The 14,317-nt window shown below is 40.5% G+C and overlaps 1 protein-coding gene across 1 annotated transcript; it reads left to right on the top strand.

The window, feature by feature from the left end:
* Positions 1-656: 656 nt before the first annotated feature.
* LOC103448450 (beta-1,2-xylosyltransferase) lies at positions 657-14,224 on the top strand. Its single transcript, XM_029088865.2, has 3 exons — positions 657-1,451; positions 2,033-2,182; positions 12,873-14,224. The coding sequence occupies exons 1-3, from the start codon at positions 777-779 to the stop codon at positions 13,593-13,595; spliced, it is 1,548 nt and encodes a 515-aa protein (XP_028944698.1). The 5' UTR covers positions 657-776; the 3' UTR covers positions 13,596-14,224.
* Positions 14,225-14,317: the final 93 nt, after the last annotated feature.

The raw sequence follows: 14,317 nt of genomic DNA, 5'->3' as shown, positions 1-14,317 counted from the left end.
ATTTAAAGCATAAAATATTTAACTTTTACACAACAAAAAATTAGTCATTTACGTGAAGTATGCTAACAACCATCCAAAGCCAACAAAAAAAATATGAGCATCAATCGTGTCAAGCCAAATAATTATTCCCTTCAATTAATTTACATCCAAACATGACATAACAGGCTAAAGAACCCTAAAAGGGGCTCATATTCTAGCACATTAGAAGGTGAAATATCAACTAAGGCATCTTAGGCAAAGAATAATAAGCTGAAAGTGATTTATGCGGGTGTGAACATAAGAATAGGGGAGAAATCAAATAAAGATGAACACGTAAAAATATATCAAGTTAGTAGAGATATTTATGAACAAGACTGGGAAAAAGAAGAAAATTAAGTTGTGGGACTTAGGAAAATAAAATGCTTCGATTTTGGATTTTTAATTTTTCAAAAGGATGTAAAAATAAATTTACATATTAAATTGGGTTTGTGAGGGTATTTAATGTAGTAAATTTGGGTTTAAAAAGATATTAATTGTTTAGTTAAAAATCAAATGAGTGCAAAGAATAAGTTAGGTGTAGAAAGAAGTTACATGAATTTAAATAAAATTTAAGACTAAATTTTCAAAAAGAATATAAAACTTGCAAGCAGTAGCACTTGCGTAACTTTAACTGTTCCGGCACTCCACAACCCCAAGTACTTAACTGGTGCACTTCTTCCCCAGCAACACCTGAGGAGGACCCAGAAACTCAATAGCCATAGACTGTTCAGTTTTCAGAAACAGAGAGAGAGAGCGCCATGAACAGAAGGAACTTGCTTCTGCTCAAGATCCTTCTGTTTCTATTTGCCTTAAACTCCCTCTCTCTCTTCCTATACTTCACTTCCAACTCCAGAACACTAACTCCAACCCAAACCCAATCCCACCACTCTCTCTCCCTCAACCGCCTCCCCTTAACCGATCAGAACCGCCGCCACCCGCACCGCTACTCGAAGCCATGGCCCATTTTACCCTCTTACCTCCCCTGGTCCCAGACAACCCAGGTCCCCTTTCGCTCCTGCGAGGCTTATTTCGGCAATGGCTTCACCACCAGGGTCGATCTCTTGAAACCCATGATTGATTTGAGCTCCAATCGCATGGGTTGGTTCAGGTGCTGGTTCAGAGAGACCTTGAGGAGCTCAGTGTGCGAAGGAGGGGGCCTCCGGATGGACCCAGAGAAGATTAAGATGTCGAGGGGTGGTGAGGTTTTGGAGGAGGTGATTGGGAGAGGAGAGGAGGAGGAGCTGCCTGAGTATCAATACGGTGCATTTGAGATTAATGGAGGAGATGGGGTTGGTGGAGGAGGGGATCAAAGGCTTGTGACCCAAGAATCTCTTGATGGGTATGTGCCAAAAGGTCAGACTGATCAGCACACTATGAGAGAACTGATTGGGTCGATTCGGATAGTGCCCACCGCAGAGTTTCAGTGCAATGAGGTTTGTTGGGTTTTCTGTTAGTTTCTGTTTTTAGATTTTGCGGTTGATTGTGATTTCGAGGATTTAATTGGTTTTAGTGATTCATTGTTAGTGTGATTTTGGTAAATGGGGTTTTAAATTTCGAGCTTTGTGTTGAGGAACTGCTGATTTGTTAAGTTCTATGTGTGAGTTTAGTGGTCGATTATAGTTTCCTGGGTTTGACTTTGCATTTTGTTGATGATTAGTGTGATTTTCGTTTTTTGGAGTTTCTAATTTAGGAGATTTTCTATATGGGTCTGTAAAAGGTTTGAGTTTCTTTGATGGTTTACGTCATTGTGATGATCTGATGTTTAAAATCTGCGGAATTGAACACATTTTGTTAATTGCCAAATAGTGAAGAGGTTCCTTATGAAAAATGGATGCAGATCAATTATCTGCCAATGTTTGGTGTTGGAATAATTCAAACGATGAACGAAGAAAGTTGCAATTTTGAGAGAATGATTACAACTCCGCTCTTCTTACAGTTGTTAGTTAATGTTCGTTGCTGACTATAGTATTATTTGCTTCTTTTCTAAATCTGCTATGAAAGTCTGTATTTGCAGTGGATTGAAGAGCCAACACTTCTGGTGACACGCTTTGAGTATGCAAATCTCTTCCACACATTCACGGATTGGTACAGCGCTTATGTAGCTTCAAGAGTCACTGGCTTGCCAAATCGACCCCATTTGGTCTTTTTAGAGGGCCACTGTATGGTACGTGGGTTTGATTTTCTTGTTTGAGTAATCCTTTTGTAACATTGTTTATGTGCACGCAATTCTAGGGGCGTAAATTAACTTTTTACAGTGATTTCATCAGTTGAGGCATCAAGGATGAGGATGGAAAGGTTCTTGCTACAGAGAACGTGGTCAAAGACAGACGGAAAAGTTATTTTCATAATCTTTTCAATGAAGGACATGAAAGGAGTACTTCTTTAGGGGAGTTGAGTAACTCAGAAGAGTGTAGAAACTACTCATTTTATCGTCGAATCAGAAAGGAAGAAGTGGTTGTAGCTTTGAAGAAGATGAAGCATAGAAAAGCAGTGGGCCCAGACGATATACCGATCGAAGTGTGGAAAGTCTTGGGAGAGACGGTATAGCATGGCTCACTGACCTTTTCAATAGGATTTTGAAAACGAAGAAGATGCCAAATGAGTGGCGAAAGAGCACTTTGGTGCCTATCTACAAGAATAAGGGCGACGTACAAAATTGCATGAACTATAGGGGTATTAAGCTAATGAGTCATACAATGAAGCTCTGGGAGAGAGTCATTGAGCATAGATTGAGGCAAGAGACACGGGTTTCGGACAACCAATTCGGGTTCATGCCAGGGCGCTCAACCATGGAGGCAATCTATCTCTTACGAAGATTGATGGAAAGATATAAAGATGGGAAAAAGGATTTACACAGTCTTTATAGATTTGGAAAAAACGTATGATAGGGTCCCAAGAGACATTCTTTGGAGGATTTTAGAGAAGAAAAGAGTACGAGTAACATATATCCAAGCTATAAAGGATATGTATGAAAGAGCAAAGACTACCGTAAGAACTCATGAAGGACAAACCGAAAACTTCCCCATAACTGTAGGATTACATCAAGGCTCATCCTTAAGTCCTTACCTTTTTGCGTTGGTAATGGATGAGTTAACAGGACATATTCAAGATGATATTCCTTGGTGTATGCTTTTCGCAGACGATATAGTGTTGATAGATGAAACTCAGGAAGGGGTAAATGCGAAGCTTAACCTTTGGAGAGAAGTGTTGGAATCTAAAGGTCTTCACCTAAGCCGATCAAAGACAGAATATATGGAGTGCAAGTTCAGTGCAAATGGAAGCCAAAATGAGTTAGGGGTGAGGATCGGAGATCAGGAAATACCAAAGAGCGATCGTTTTCGCTACTTAGGATCTATCTTGCAAAAGAACGCAGAATTAGATGGAGATCTTAACCATAGAATACAAGCTAGATGGATGAAGTGGAAGAGCGCATCTGACGTGTTGTGTGATCGTCGTATGCCACTGAAGCTCAAGAGAAAATTTTATAGGACGGCAATAAGGCCGGCGATGCTGTATGGCACAGAATGTTGGGCGGTGAAGCATCAATACGTACACAAAATGGGTGTAGCGGAGATGAGGATGCTTCGTTGGATGTGTGGGCACACGAGAAAGGATAAGATTAGGAATGAGGATATCCAAGGTAAAGTAGGAGTAGTCGAAATTGTAGGAAAGCTAAGAGAAAATCGGTTACGGTGGTTTGGACATGTGCAAAGAAGGCCTACTGACGCTCCGATTAGAAGATGCGACTACGGGACAGAGGTTCAGGGCCTAAGGGGTAGAGGAAGACCTAGGAAAACTTTGGAAGAGACTCTAAGAAAAGACTTAGAGTACTTGGATCTAACGAAGGACATGACACAAGATCGAGCACAATGGCGTTCTAAGATTCATATAGCCGAGCCCACTCAGTGACTTGGATTTTTGAAGTCTCCAACCGAGAAGTCTTCCTCACTTGGGAAATTAAGGGAACACTACCTCAACCTACATGCTCCACTCACAAAGCTTCAACATACAAGCTTCAACAAAAGAAAAAATCAAAGAACTTAGTGAAGAAGGTTTTGATGTATTTAACACAATACGTTGGAATGAAGCAAAACTTATTTATTGATATCTCCGATAAGTTACAAATATGTACATATACATAAGTCAAAATAAACAAACAAGAGGGAGTTTTCACAAAGGTTGCTTAGGAGAAGTCTCAGCAGTCGGTAGAGCCCTAGAAAGAGAAGGCATTGAAGGGGGATCATTCAGAGCCTCAGTATTGGACAGAACCCTAGAAGGAGGAGGCATCGAAGGTTGATTATTTGGAGCTTCATTACGCGGTACAGCCCCAGAAGACGAAGACAATAAATGTCTTTGGAACAAACCCACAAACCGCTGATGATCAAGTAAAACCTGACCATCAGATTCCTTCATCTAGTCAAGCTTCCTCTTCATGTTTGTAGCATAGTCATGTGCGAGCTGGTGCAACTGTTTATTCTCATGCTTGAGCCCTCTAATCTCCTGTTTGAGACTCATCACTTCAGCTGCCAATGACTCAACTTGGCGGGTTCGAGCAAATAGGCGTTGGGCCATATTAGACACAGAACCTGCACACTGAACACTTAGAGCCAGAGAATCCTTAACCGTCAACTCATCAGACCGTTTGGAAAGTAGTCTGTTATCTTTGGGAATGAGAAGGTTCCTGGCCACCACCGCAGTGGTCATATCATTCTTCATCACGGAATCCCCAACGGTAAGAGGACCAGTAGGGGATAAGAATGATGGGCGCCATATGTTGTCTGGAAAAGGCGTGGTTGCCTCTTCAACAAGGTTCAAGTCAAAACGACGGTTGGAGGGGCCAGACATTTTCAAAGGTATTGAAGAGAGAAGAGGTCGGACAAATCAAGATCTTAGAAGTGCAAGAAGGGAGCTTCTACTGGTGGAGATCAAAGTGTGCTTTGGAACTTAATGTCAGTCTCTATAAAAATCTGCACTCAACGGAGCTTCAGAAATCGAAGAGGCGCCTGCCCAGAAATTGAAGAGGCGTTTGCTTTCTCAAAAGCTGGGCTGCTCAGAGACCACGAGGGCTGATCTCAAAAATCGAAGAGGCGCTTGCTTTCTCAAAAGTTGGGCTGCTCAAAGACCACTGTTGAGCAAAAATTGTACATAATATGTAAACAAATAATTCACTCGACACAATTTCACCCTCGTTCAATTTTCCGAAAAGGGTTTTACTAATTCAAGTTCGACCCATTCTAGGCTACGCGCCTATTAATTACAACCTTCCTTTTGGGAAAGAAATACCCTTTGATTCCAATTCGAAGAAAATGTAACTTGAGGATTTTGGTGCTTGTTTGATTTTGTGACTGCATCTAGGTCGAATCCTAGATTGCCTACGTACCCTCTTGAGGGATCAAGTCACTCGTAGTTCATGGATTTGATACTTATTTGGATTTGATGCCTTGTGCAGTTTTAGCTCATGCGGGCGAGAAGCATAGTGCCTTATGCAGTTTCAGCTCATGCGGGCGATGAGCATTTGAAAATTTGATATGGCTTCATGCCATTTGAGACTTTTCTTCGGCTTTGTGCCATTTGAGACTTTGATACTGCTTCGTGCCCTTTGAAAACTTTTCTTCGGCTTCGTGCCATTTTGGTATTTGATAGCAGGAGTGAATTTAGTTTATATAAACCAGGGATTCGTTTCGGTTTCACGGTTGCGTCTAAAACTTGATATTAGACTACCTACGTATCCTTAACGGAATCAAACCGGCGTAGTTCATTAATTTTGAGACGCATCGCAGCTTTGTGCCATTTGAGATTTTTCTTCAGCTTCATGCCTTTTGGGATTTGACGCGGCTTCATGCCATTTGTGTCTTGTAAATTTAATAGGAATATTTGATCCATTAATTTGTGTATAACAATCTAGAAGGGGCCCTTGAATTTGGCTCAAACGAATTTGGAATTTGATTGAATTGGTGGGTAACCCATTGAAGAATTTTCGTGGTTTTGTACCACTAGAATTTGGTTTATTCAATTAGCTTCACGATTTGGAGACAAGCAACATCTTAATTTAATATGGTTTAGCATCATACTAATGTTTAGCATGGTGCATTTTGATGGTTTTGGATATACTCCACTTTTGGCAAAAGAATTGGATATTTTAATTGCCACGTCACATTCACCAACTTGATAGTGCTTTGACTTCTTTTCTTCTATTTTTTGTTTGGTATCATGAGATGGGTTGCCCATCTTATTTTCCTTGTTTTATTTTCTTTGTCCCGTGACCTTGTCAGTTTGTGTCCATTCCTTAATTATAATTTATAAATACAACCCATAATTTCGGTGGAGGGTATTGACTCTCTTTTGCTCTCCGCGTGAGCCACGTAAGGTGCAGACTTCATTAGGATTCACACCCCCCGTGAGATGCTTCAGCGATCCCCTTTCTCTTAGCTCTAAAAACCCGGTGGTTTCCCCCCAGAAGCAAAAAGCTTATTTCGATATACTTGGGCTCCCGTGAATTTCGTTATGCTTTAAACTTCTACTTGGATTGGGTATATGTTGATTTCAGAGCGAGAATGGGTAAGGTTTGTTGGAGTTCAGATTCTTTATTCAAATTACTTCAATTTTCCACTATTCCCCCCAATTTGCAGAGCTCCCTCTTTGCGCAGGTCACGGAACTTTCATTTTTTTGCTGCATCATTCTTTTGTTTCTTGCCACTTGTGCTTTTCTTTTTCGTGGATCGCAGGCTCGAGACGAAAAGGGCAGGGGTGTTAAGCAGGTTACCCATTTTTGTTTTTTTTTATGTTCTGAATTTGTTTGTGTATTCAGAGTGAAATGAAGCTTTTAACTGCAATGAACTTGTCAATTCTTTCGTGCAGGTGTCCCGGGCAACGGTATCTCTTCGATTGGTTGTTGGACAAAACCATTTTGCAGCCTCGAGTTAGTCGAAGACAATTGTTGATTCATGGCTCCAAAGGTGAGAGTTTGTACTCTGAAATTTGTAGTAACATACTCATAATATCTGCCATATTTTGAATGAGTTCTGATGTACTTGTGTGTGATTATCACTCTGGTATTTCTGTTTCCACAAAGAGATTTTACTTGACTGGCCTTGACAGTGGCATTTGGACACCTTTTTTGTGTTCCCATTCTTGCCATATTTTCTCTTTAACATTTGTACAATATGATACCTTTTCCCAAAAATCTTTCTGTAGTTTTGATTTGTCTACCAAGTCTTTTTGGTGTTTAATACAAAGGTTACCATGTGAATGGGTTTCCCAAATAATTTGGGAAATTTGGCAGTAAGCTTTTCCCTCTCTGTAAATTTGGGATGGCAAGTGTTTAATATAAAGGCTTTGAACCTTTTTTTAATCTTCTCGTGGCAAAGAAGGCTTTGAACCCTCTTTTAAATGTTTATGGAAGAGAAGCAGGTGAAAATTTTGACAAATCTTTGTCCCATCTTCACATGACAAAGAAGGTTGCTTGTCCATTTAAAGATTGGGAAATTTTCCCTTTCTTTCCTTGTCTTGTAGCATTTCAATGTCTTTTTTTTTTGGTCAAAGCTTTGACACAATGTTTAATCAAAACTTTGACACAATTGTAGCATTTCAAGGCTTTGAACCTTCTTCACGTCTCCTTCCTTCTTTGTCTTTATCAAGGTTGTGTTGGGGATTTTTCTTTTGTCATTATCAAAATTTTTTATTTCTTTTCCTTTGTTTATTTGTCAACACATGCACTTACTCTCTTTAGCTTTTCCAAACATGATAACCACCTTCTTTAGCTTTTACAGAAAACTTTTCTTCGTTTAGTCACTCTCTTTAGAGCATATTTTCCTACTTTTCTTCTTGAATTGGGGAATTTCCAAGCATGAGTCGGTCAAGGGAAGTTTGCAAACCATCTTTTCCATTTTCTCCTTTTTCTTGGACTCTATCTCCAATAAGTTTTCATATAATTTTTAGCCAAAGGCATCCTCAATGCTTTGTACCCGTGGGTAGCAAAAACACCAAACAGAATAATTTCTCTTCTCTTTCTTGAGTTGCATCTTTGTATATGTTGCCTCCTTGCTGTCTTACTTCTCGGGGACTTAAGCATAGAACTTTGAAACTGCACTTGACAATTTGGCAAAGGGGTAGACCATTTAGACTTGGTTTAAACTTCACGGGGTGGTCTAGGCCACCCCGAAGAAATTCATGGGATTCTTGGAGATTATTTCTGCTGCAGTTTGTGGGGAGTCGGTGGATTGTTCAGAGTCTCCACCTCCATTTGATTGGTGAAGAATGCCAAACAAAGAGACAAAGGCCTTATATGCCTTTGCTTGTTTCCCTTTCCTCATTTTTTTGTTTCTCTGCTGCTTTTCAGTTTTGTGTGCTGCTGCAATGCTTTTTTATTTGCTGTGGTCTCTGCTCTCATTTTGTTCTTTCTGCAACATAACAAGAGAAAAATAATAATTTAAATAGAACTTGTTTCATACCTGGTGATGAATGTTCTTCTTTAATCTTGACTTGAAAGCACGAATGGTTGAACTCGTTCTCTTTCCTGGCAGCACTTCGTTGCTCTTGGTATTTTCTCTCAAAATTTCTCTTATTTTCTGCAGAGTTTCCCCTTTCTTTTTCTTTCTCGTTGCAGCTGATGCCTATTTATAGGCATCATAGGAGGGTTCTAGAGCTTGTTACGTGGGGGGAAGATGGAGGGCATGACTTCCTGCCACTCTCTTCTTAACCTCTCTTAACTGACCCCACGTTTTTTTTTTGTTGCAGGAAAGGGAGAACCTGTTTATTGCTTCCCCCTTTTGTAGGAAATTTTCCTTATTTTATATTTTATTTATTTGTTTATGGATATTTGGTTTGTATGTAAAGCCCATTCTTAACTTTTGGGCTGGTTTACATCTTTGTTTTGCCTTGTAGCCTGACCCAATTTGTATGGACTCTATTTTTTTATGTTGTATATTTTTGTTGTTCAACAACCACGAGGGCCGATTTCAGAAATCGAAGAGGCACCTGCTTTTTCAGCCTTGTCAGCACCTGTCACATGCACACTCAGTTTTGCTGAAATTACGGTCATTCTGTTGAAGATTTCTAGTGAAGTAGAAAGCACGTGAATCTTACTGTTCAATCATCCACTTTCCACACGCACCATCAGCTCATGGGTACCACAGATAACTTTGCCAAAGATCTCTGACAAAGTTTAGACACGTGAAGCTTGCAGCTCCCACTCCATCGCTATGACCAAGAAGGGTAAAAGAATAGCAAAAAAACAGCACTAACAAAGTTTAAACACATAAATTTTGAAGGTCTAGCTACCATATTATTACCCACAAGGGTAAAGGAACAGCACCACTGCTGGATAATTGGAAAGTCCCTGTGTGTGACACACTCTGTGCTCCGTGGCAAGGTAGACTAGCAAACATGCCCAACCTTTACTCACATTCGAGAAAACACTCCCAACAAGATTGCTTGCTCCAAAATCGAAGAGGCACCGCCCTCCGAATCTCGAGAGCCAGACTCCCAACATGATTACTTTCTCAAAAATCGAAGAGACACCGCTCTCCGAATCTCGAGAGCCAGACTCCTAGCAGGATTGCTTTCTCAAAAATCGAAGAGGCACCGTTCTTCGAATCTTGTGAGCCAGATCCCCGACAGGATTGCTTGTTCAAAAACCAAAGAGACACCGCTTTCTCAACTTCGAGAGCCAGATCTCCTTGGATAAAGCTTGTCTGTAATCTTCACACGCAACATCAGCTTTCCAGATACCACAGACAACTTTTTCAAAGTACTCTGACACACGTGAAGCTGGCAGCTCTCACTAATGTGCTATGACCAAGCAGGTTAAAGGAATAACATTACTATTTGTTGTTAGGGAGACTCCTATATATGTCGACCTCCATCCTCAACAGATAGGCAGACCTGCAAAAATGCTCAACCCTTCCTCATATCTGAGAGGGCACTCCCAACGAAGCCTCTTGAAATACTCAGTTTTCTTCCCCCCCCCGATAATACCTCTACAAACAAGTTACACCAGAGCAAGAATATCTCATATCATCGGGGTTAAAAGTAAGAGTATCCCATATCATGCTTTTTCCCTGTCTTTTCCTTTGGCCTTGTTCTTACCTGCAAGACAAAGAGAAAGAGAGCAATTAGTCAGCACTTGGAATCAAGCTTCCAATCAGGAACTGACTGCCTGGAACCTCTTACTTGATTACTTACCTGGCATTGCTCTCGAGTACTCATCTTCAACATCTTATGCTTCCAGAGAAGATACCACATCTGCCTGAGGAACAGATAGGGAAAATGAGAAAGATACAAGGAAGCATGTGGAGACAAGTGTAACAGAACACGTGCCGATACATCCACTACTTTGTCAACAGCAAAAGTATCCCATATCAGCAGGGTCGAACGTACTCTAGATTTGATGGACTTGTTTTGACCCTCAAATTCTTCAATCGGCCTTATACTCTGGAAGAAACTAGAAAACCCTCCAGCCCAGTTCAAGAATAAGCATGTGGAAAGTTACTTCTTCAAAAGCAAAAATATCTCATATCATCCATTCTCCTTTTTCTTCTCTTTATCCTTCATGTTGCCTGCAAGATAGGGAGAATGAGAACAATCAGCCGGAACTCGAAATCAAACTTCTGATCTGGGACTGATTACTTGGAGCTCTGATTGCTTACCTCGTCTGTCACCTCTTTCAGCATATCCCCTAGCTCGGCGACTTGGGGGACTCCTACTACAGGGTTTGTATCGCGCTTGACCAAGCTTGAAACTACAAGTAAGCTTCAAGTGAAATTGATACATTACCTTGTGCATCTCCACCAGTTAAAGATACCACCCCTGGATGGAGGAAGAGTACTTCCAGAGAAGATGCCACATCTACCTATGAGACAGATAAGGCAAGTGAAGACGATACCACACTTCGGTACTTAGAAGTTTCGTGATTACGAAATCATTCTCCGACAATATTTCTTAATTTCATTTGTACTAAATCATTCACTTGTACTCACTAAAGGAGAGCTTGAACCTATGTACTTGTGTAAACCCTTCACGATTAATAAGAACTCCTCTACTCCGTGGACATAGCCAATCTGGGTGAACCACGTACATCTTGTGTTTGTTTTCCTGTCTATATCAATTTACATACTTATCCACACTAATGACCGTAGCAATCTAGCGAAGATCACAAACGTAATACTTTCTGTTGTACCAAAGTCCTCACTGATTTTGTGCATCAACAATCCTTAAGTCCTTACCTTTTTCCGTTGGTAATGGATGAGTTAACAGAACATATTCAAGATGATATTCCTTGGTGTATGCTTTTCATAAACGATATAATGTTGATGGATGAAACTCAGGAAGGGTAAATGCGAAGCTTAACCTTTGGAGAGAAGTGTTGGAATCTAAAGGTCTTCGCCTAAGCCGATCAAAGACAGAATATATGGAGTGCAAGTTCAGTGCAAATGGATGCCAAAATGAGTTAGGGGTGAGGATCGGAGATCAGGAAATACCAAAGAGCGACCGTTTTCGCTACCTAGGACCTATCTTGCAAAAGAATGGAGAATTAGATGGAGATCTCAACCATAGAATACAAGCTGGATGGATGAAGTGGAAGAGTACATCCGGCGTGTTGTGTGACCGTCGTAGGCCACTAAAGCTCAAGGGAAAATTTTATAGGACGGCAATAAGGCCGGCGATGTTGTATGGCACAGAATGTTGGGCGGTGAAGCATCAACACGTACACAAAATGAGTTTAGACATGTGCAAAGAAGGCCTACTGACGCTCCGGTTCGAATATGTGACTACGGGATAGAGGTTCAGGGTTGAAGGGGTAGATGAAGACCTAGGAAAACTTTGGAATAGACCCTAAGAAAAGACTTAGAGTACTTGGATCTAACAGAGGACATGACACAAAACCGAGCGCAATGGCGTTCTAGGATTCATATAGCCGACCCCACTTAGTGGGAAAAGGCTTTGTTGTTGTTGTTGTTGTAGTGATAGGAAGAAGCATTCAATTTTTCTTTTAACAACTTAAAAGTCCCTCTATTTTTTTTTTTTTTTCGGGTGACAGCAGTTGATGTCTTAGTATACAAATTTTAAAAAGAAATGATGACCTTTCAGATAATGCTCTAAACTCCTGGTTTGTCTGACTAGTTTTCTGTTTAAAAATCAGCCAAACTTGTTTTGGAACCAAAAACAACCCTTAGAAAGGTCATGACTGAATAGGTCATCACGAGGAATGAGATCACTCAATATATGTAATTAGATGGGATGAACAAATGTGTTAGTGGCCATAGAAGAGGGGCTGTATTGGGAGCTGACTGTCGACTTCTGATGTTAATCAGTAATTCAGAATCAGGTAACAGGGTTGTAACGTCTTAAAAATGTTTTAATAATATTGTTCTTATTAAACATTTCTACAAGGAATGACTTCTCCCCACGATGAAAGCAGTTAGGATGCCATCTTTAGGATAGAGGATAATCCTTTGTCAGTTTTCCTGTCTTTTGTATAGAGGATAATACGGGGACACACGCTTTTGACACCCATTTTGTACAGCCCACTTCGTAGTGTATTTTAACAATTCAAACCGTCTATATTTTAGTACATCTTTCATAGATCTTCCTCGCAAAAGATTAGACAAATCAAAACCACTTACAGGGAATAAAATGGATGAATGCGGTTCTACAAAGAAACACTAATTTAATCCAATGGTCATATGGTTTCAAATTTGGGTGATTTTTGGTAGACACGGTCTTTGAGGTAAGACATAATGCAGCTGTAACTTTATCAATTTTCATCCTTTAAGTTGAAAAGTCATTGGTTGTTCTGCTTAAGTGCTAGTTCACAAGTTTCCTGTTTCTGATCTCTCTTTGGTGGTTATTTTCAGACATCTTTGGAAGAAACATGGAAAGAATTAGTTTCTAGCCTTAGAAATGCTAAAAACTTTAGTGGTCCTGTATGTTTTCGTCATGCTATTCTCTCACCTCTGGGATATGAGACTCCACTCTGTAAGGGGCTGAGTGAAGATATAAATTGTCATGGTGCATCAGCACCTGATCTGTGGCAACACCCTGATGACCAGAAAACAGCACGAATATTAGAGTTTGGAGAAATGATTAAAGCCTCTTTTGGATTTCCAGTACATGGACATCGTACTGAGAAGCCAAGCTCAGGTCATAATGTCCTTTTTGTTCGACGAGAAGATTACCTAGCCCATCCACGCCACCATGGTAAGGTTGAGTCAAGGCTAAGCAATGAACAAGAAGTGTTTGATGCCTTGAAGAACTGCGTATCTAATCATAAGGAATGCAAAATAAACCTTGTGAATGGATTGTTTGCACACATGTCGATGAAAGAGCAAGTCCGGGCCATTCAAGATGCTTCTGTCATTATCGGTGCTCATGGTGCAGGTCTCACACACGTAGTATCTGCAATGCCAAAAACCGCGATTCTCGAGATTATTAGCAGTGAGTATAAACGCCCACATTTTGAATTAATTGCTCAGTGGAAGGGGTTGGAATATCATGCCATTAATCTCGAAGGGTCATTTGCCAGTACACCAGTTGTTATTGACAGGCTTAACGGCATAATGAAAAGCCTCGGGTGCTGAAAATTATTTGGTTTGGGCAGAAACCGCTCAATATCATGCTGGAAGTGGAAGTGATAGAGAATCAATTCTTCCTTCAGTGCTGGTTTTTGTACCACCATTTCCGTTTCCTCGAGAATGCTAATCCACCGTGTTTGCACGGTGCTGATTGAATCTTATTTTAGTGAAGGTAGAGTAGATTACCAAACCTCTTGGACTCTGTGACTGGCTCTCCAATCCCAATAGTTGTGAAACATAGAATGAGGCTAACAAAGCAACGGTATGGGAAAGTTAAAGGTGTTGGCCTTGCTTTGCAAAAGGATATCGACATTGTGCAAGATTGGCCAACAATCATCAGAGGGACATAAACAAGTTCGTAGACTGCATTGTCTCTGCGTATGGTATGTTTTCTTGACACCCAAAACCATTGTATTTGTCAGTTCATTTCTTCCGGCGAATGGTCCAACAGCGTGAGGAATTTTGTTGCTTGTGTACTGATTCTTCGTTACATACACGGTATCTTCGTGTACAATAGAGGAATACTTGTATGATTGATTGATTGTATCGAATTTTAGTCACAATTTTTTGTTATACACCAACAAAATGGCTACTTTTTCATTGTTAGATTGAGCAATTTAATCTCGTTTTGTCTTCCAAGGTGATATGGACAGTGCAGGACATACCATTGACATTTTACATGACCTGCCCATGTGACCAAAATTCTATAGTCGGTCTGGTTCGGTTTT

The sequence above is a fragment of the Malus domestica genome, chromosome 11, assembly GCF_042453785.1.
Source record: "Malus domestica chromosome 11, GDT2T_hap1".
In the NCBI taxonomy this organism is placed as follows: Eukaryota; Viridiplantae; Streptophyta; class Magnoliopsida; order Rosales; family Rosaceae; genus Malus; species Malus domestica.
This window is presented reverse-complemented; position numbering and strand designations above follow the sequence as displayed.

Bases quoted from the DNA above. Each gene is read 5' to 3' on its own strand.
- LOC103448450 (XM_029088865.2), top strand. From the start codon at position 777: ATGAACAGAAGGAACTTGCTTCTGCTCAAGATCCTTCTGTTTCTATTT. The intron at 1,452-2,032 runs GTTTGTTGGGTT...CTGTATTTGCAG, and splicing joins CAGAGTTTCAGTGCAATGAG to TGGATTGAAGAGCCAACACT. The intron at 2,183-12,872 runs GTACGTGGGTTT...GGTTATTTTCAG, and splicing joins TTTTAGAGGGCCACTGTATG to ACATCTTTGGAAGAAACATG.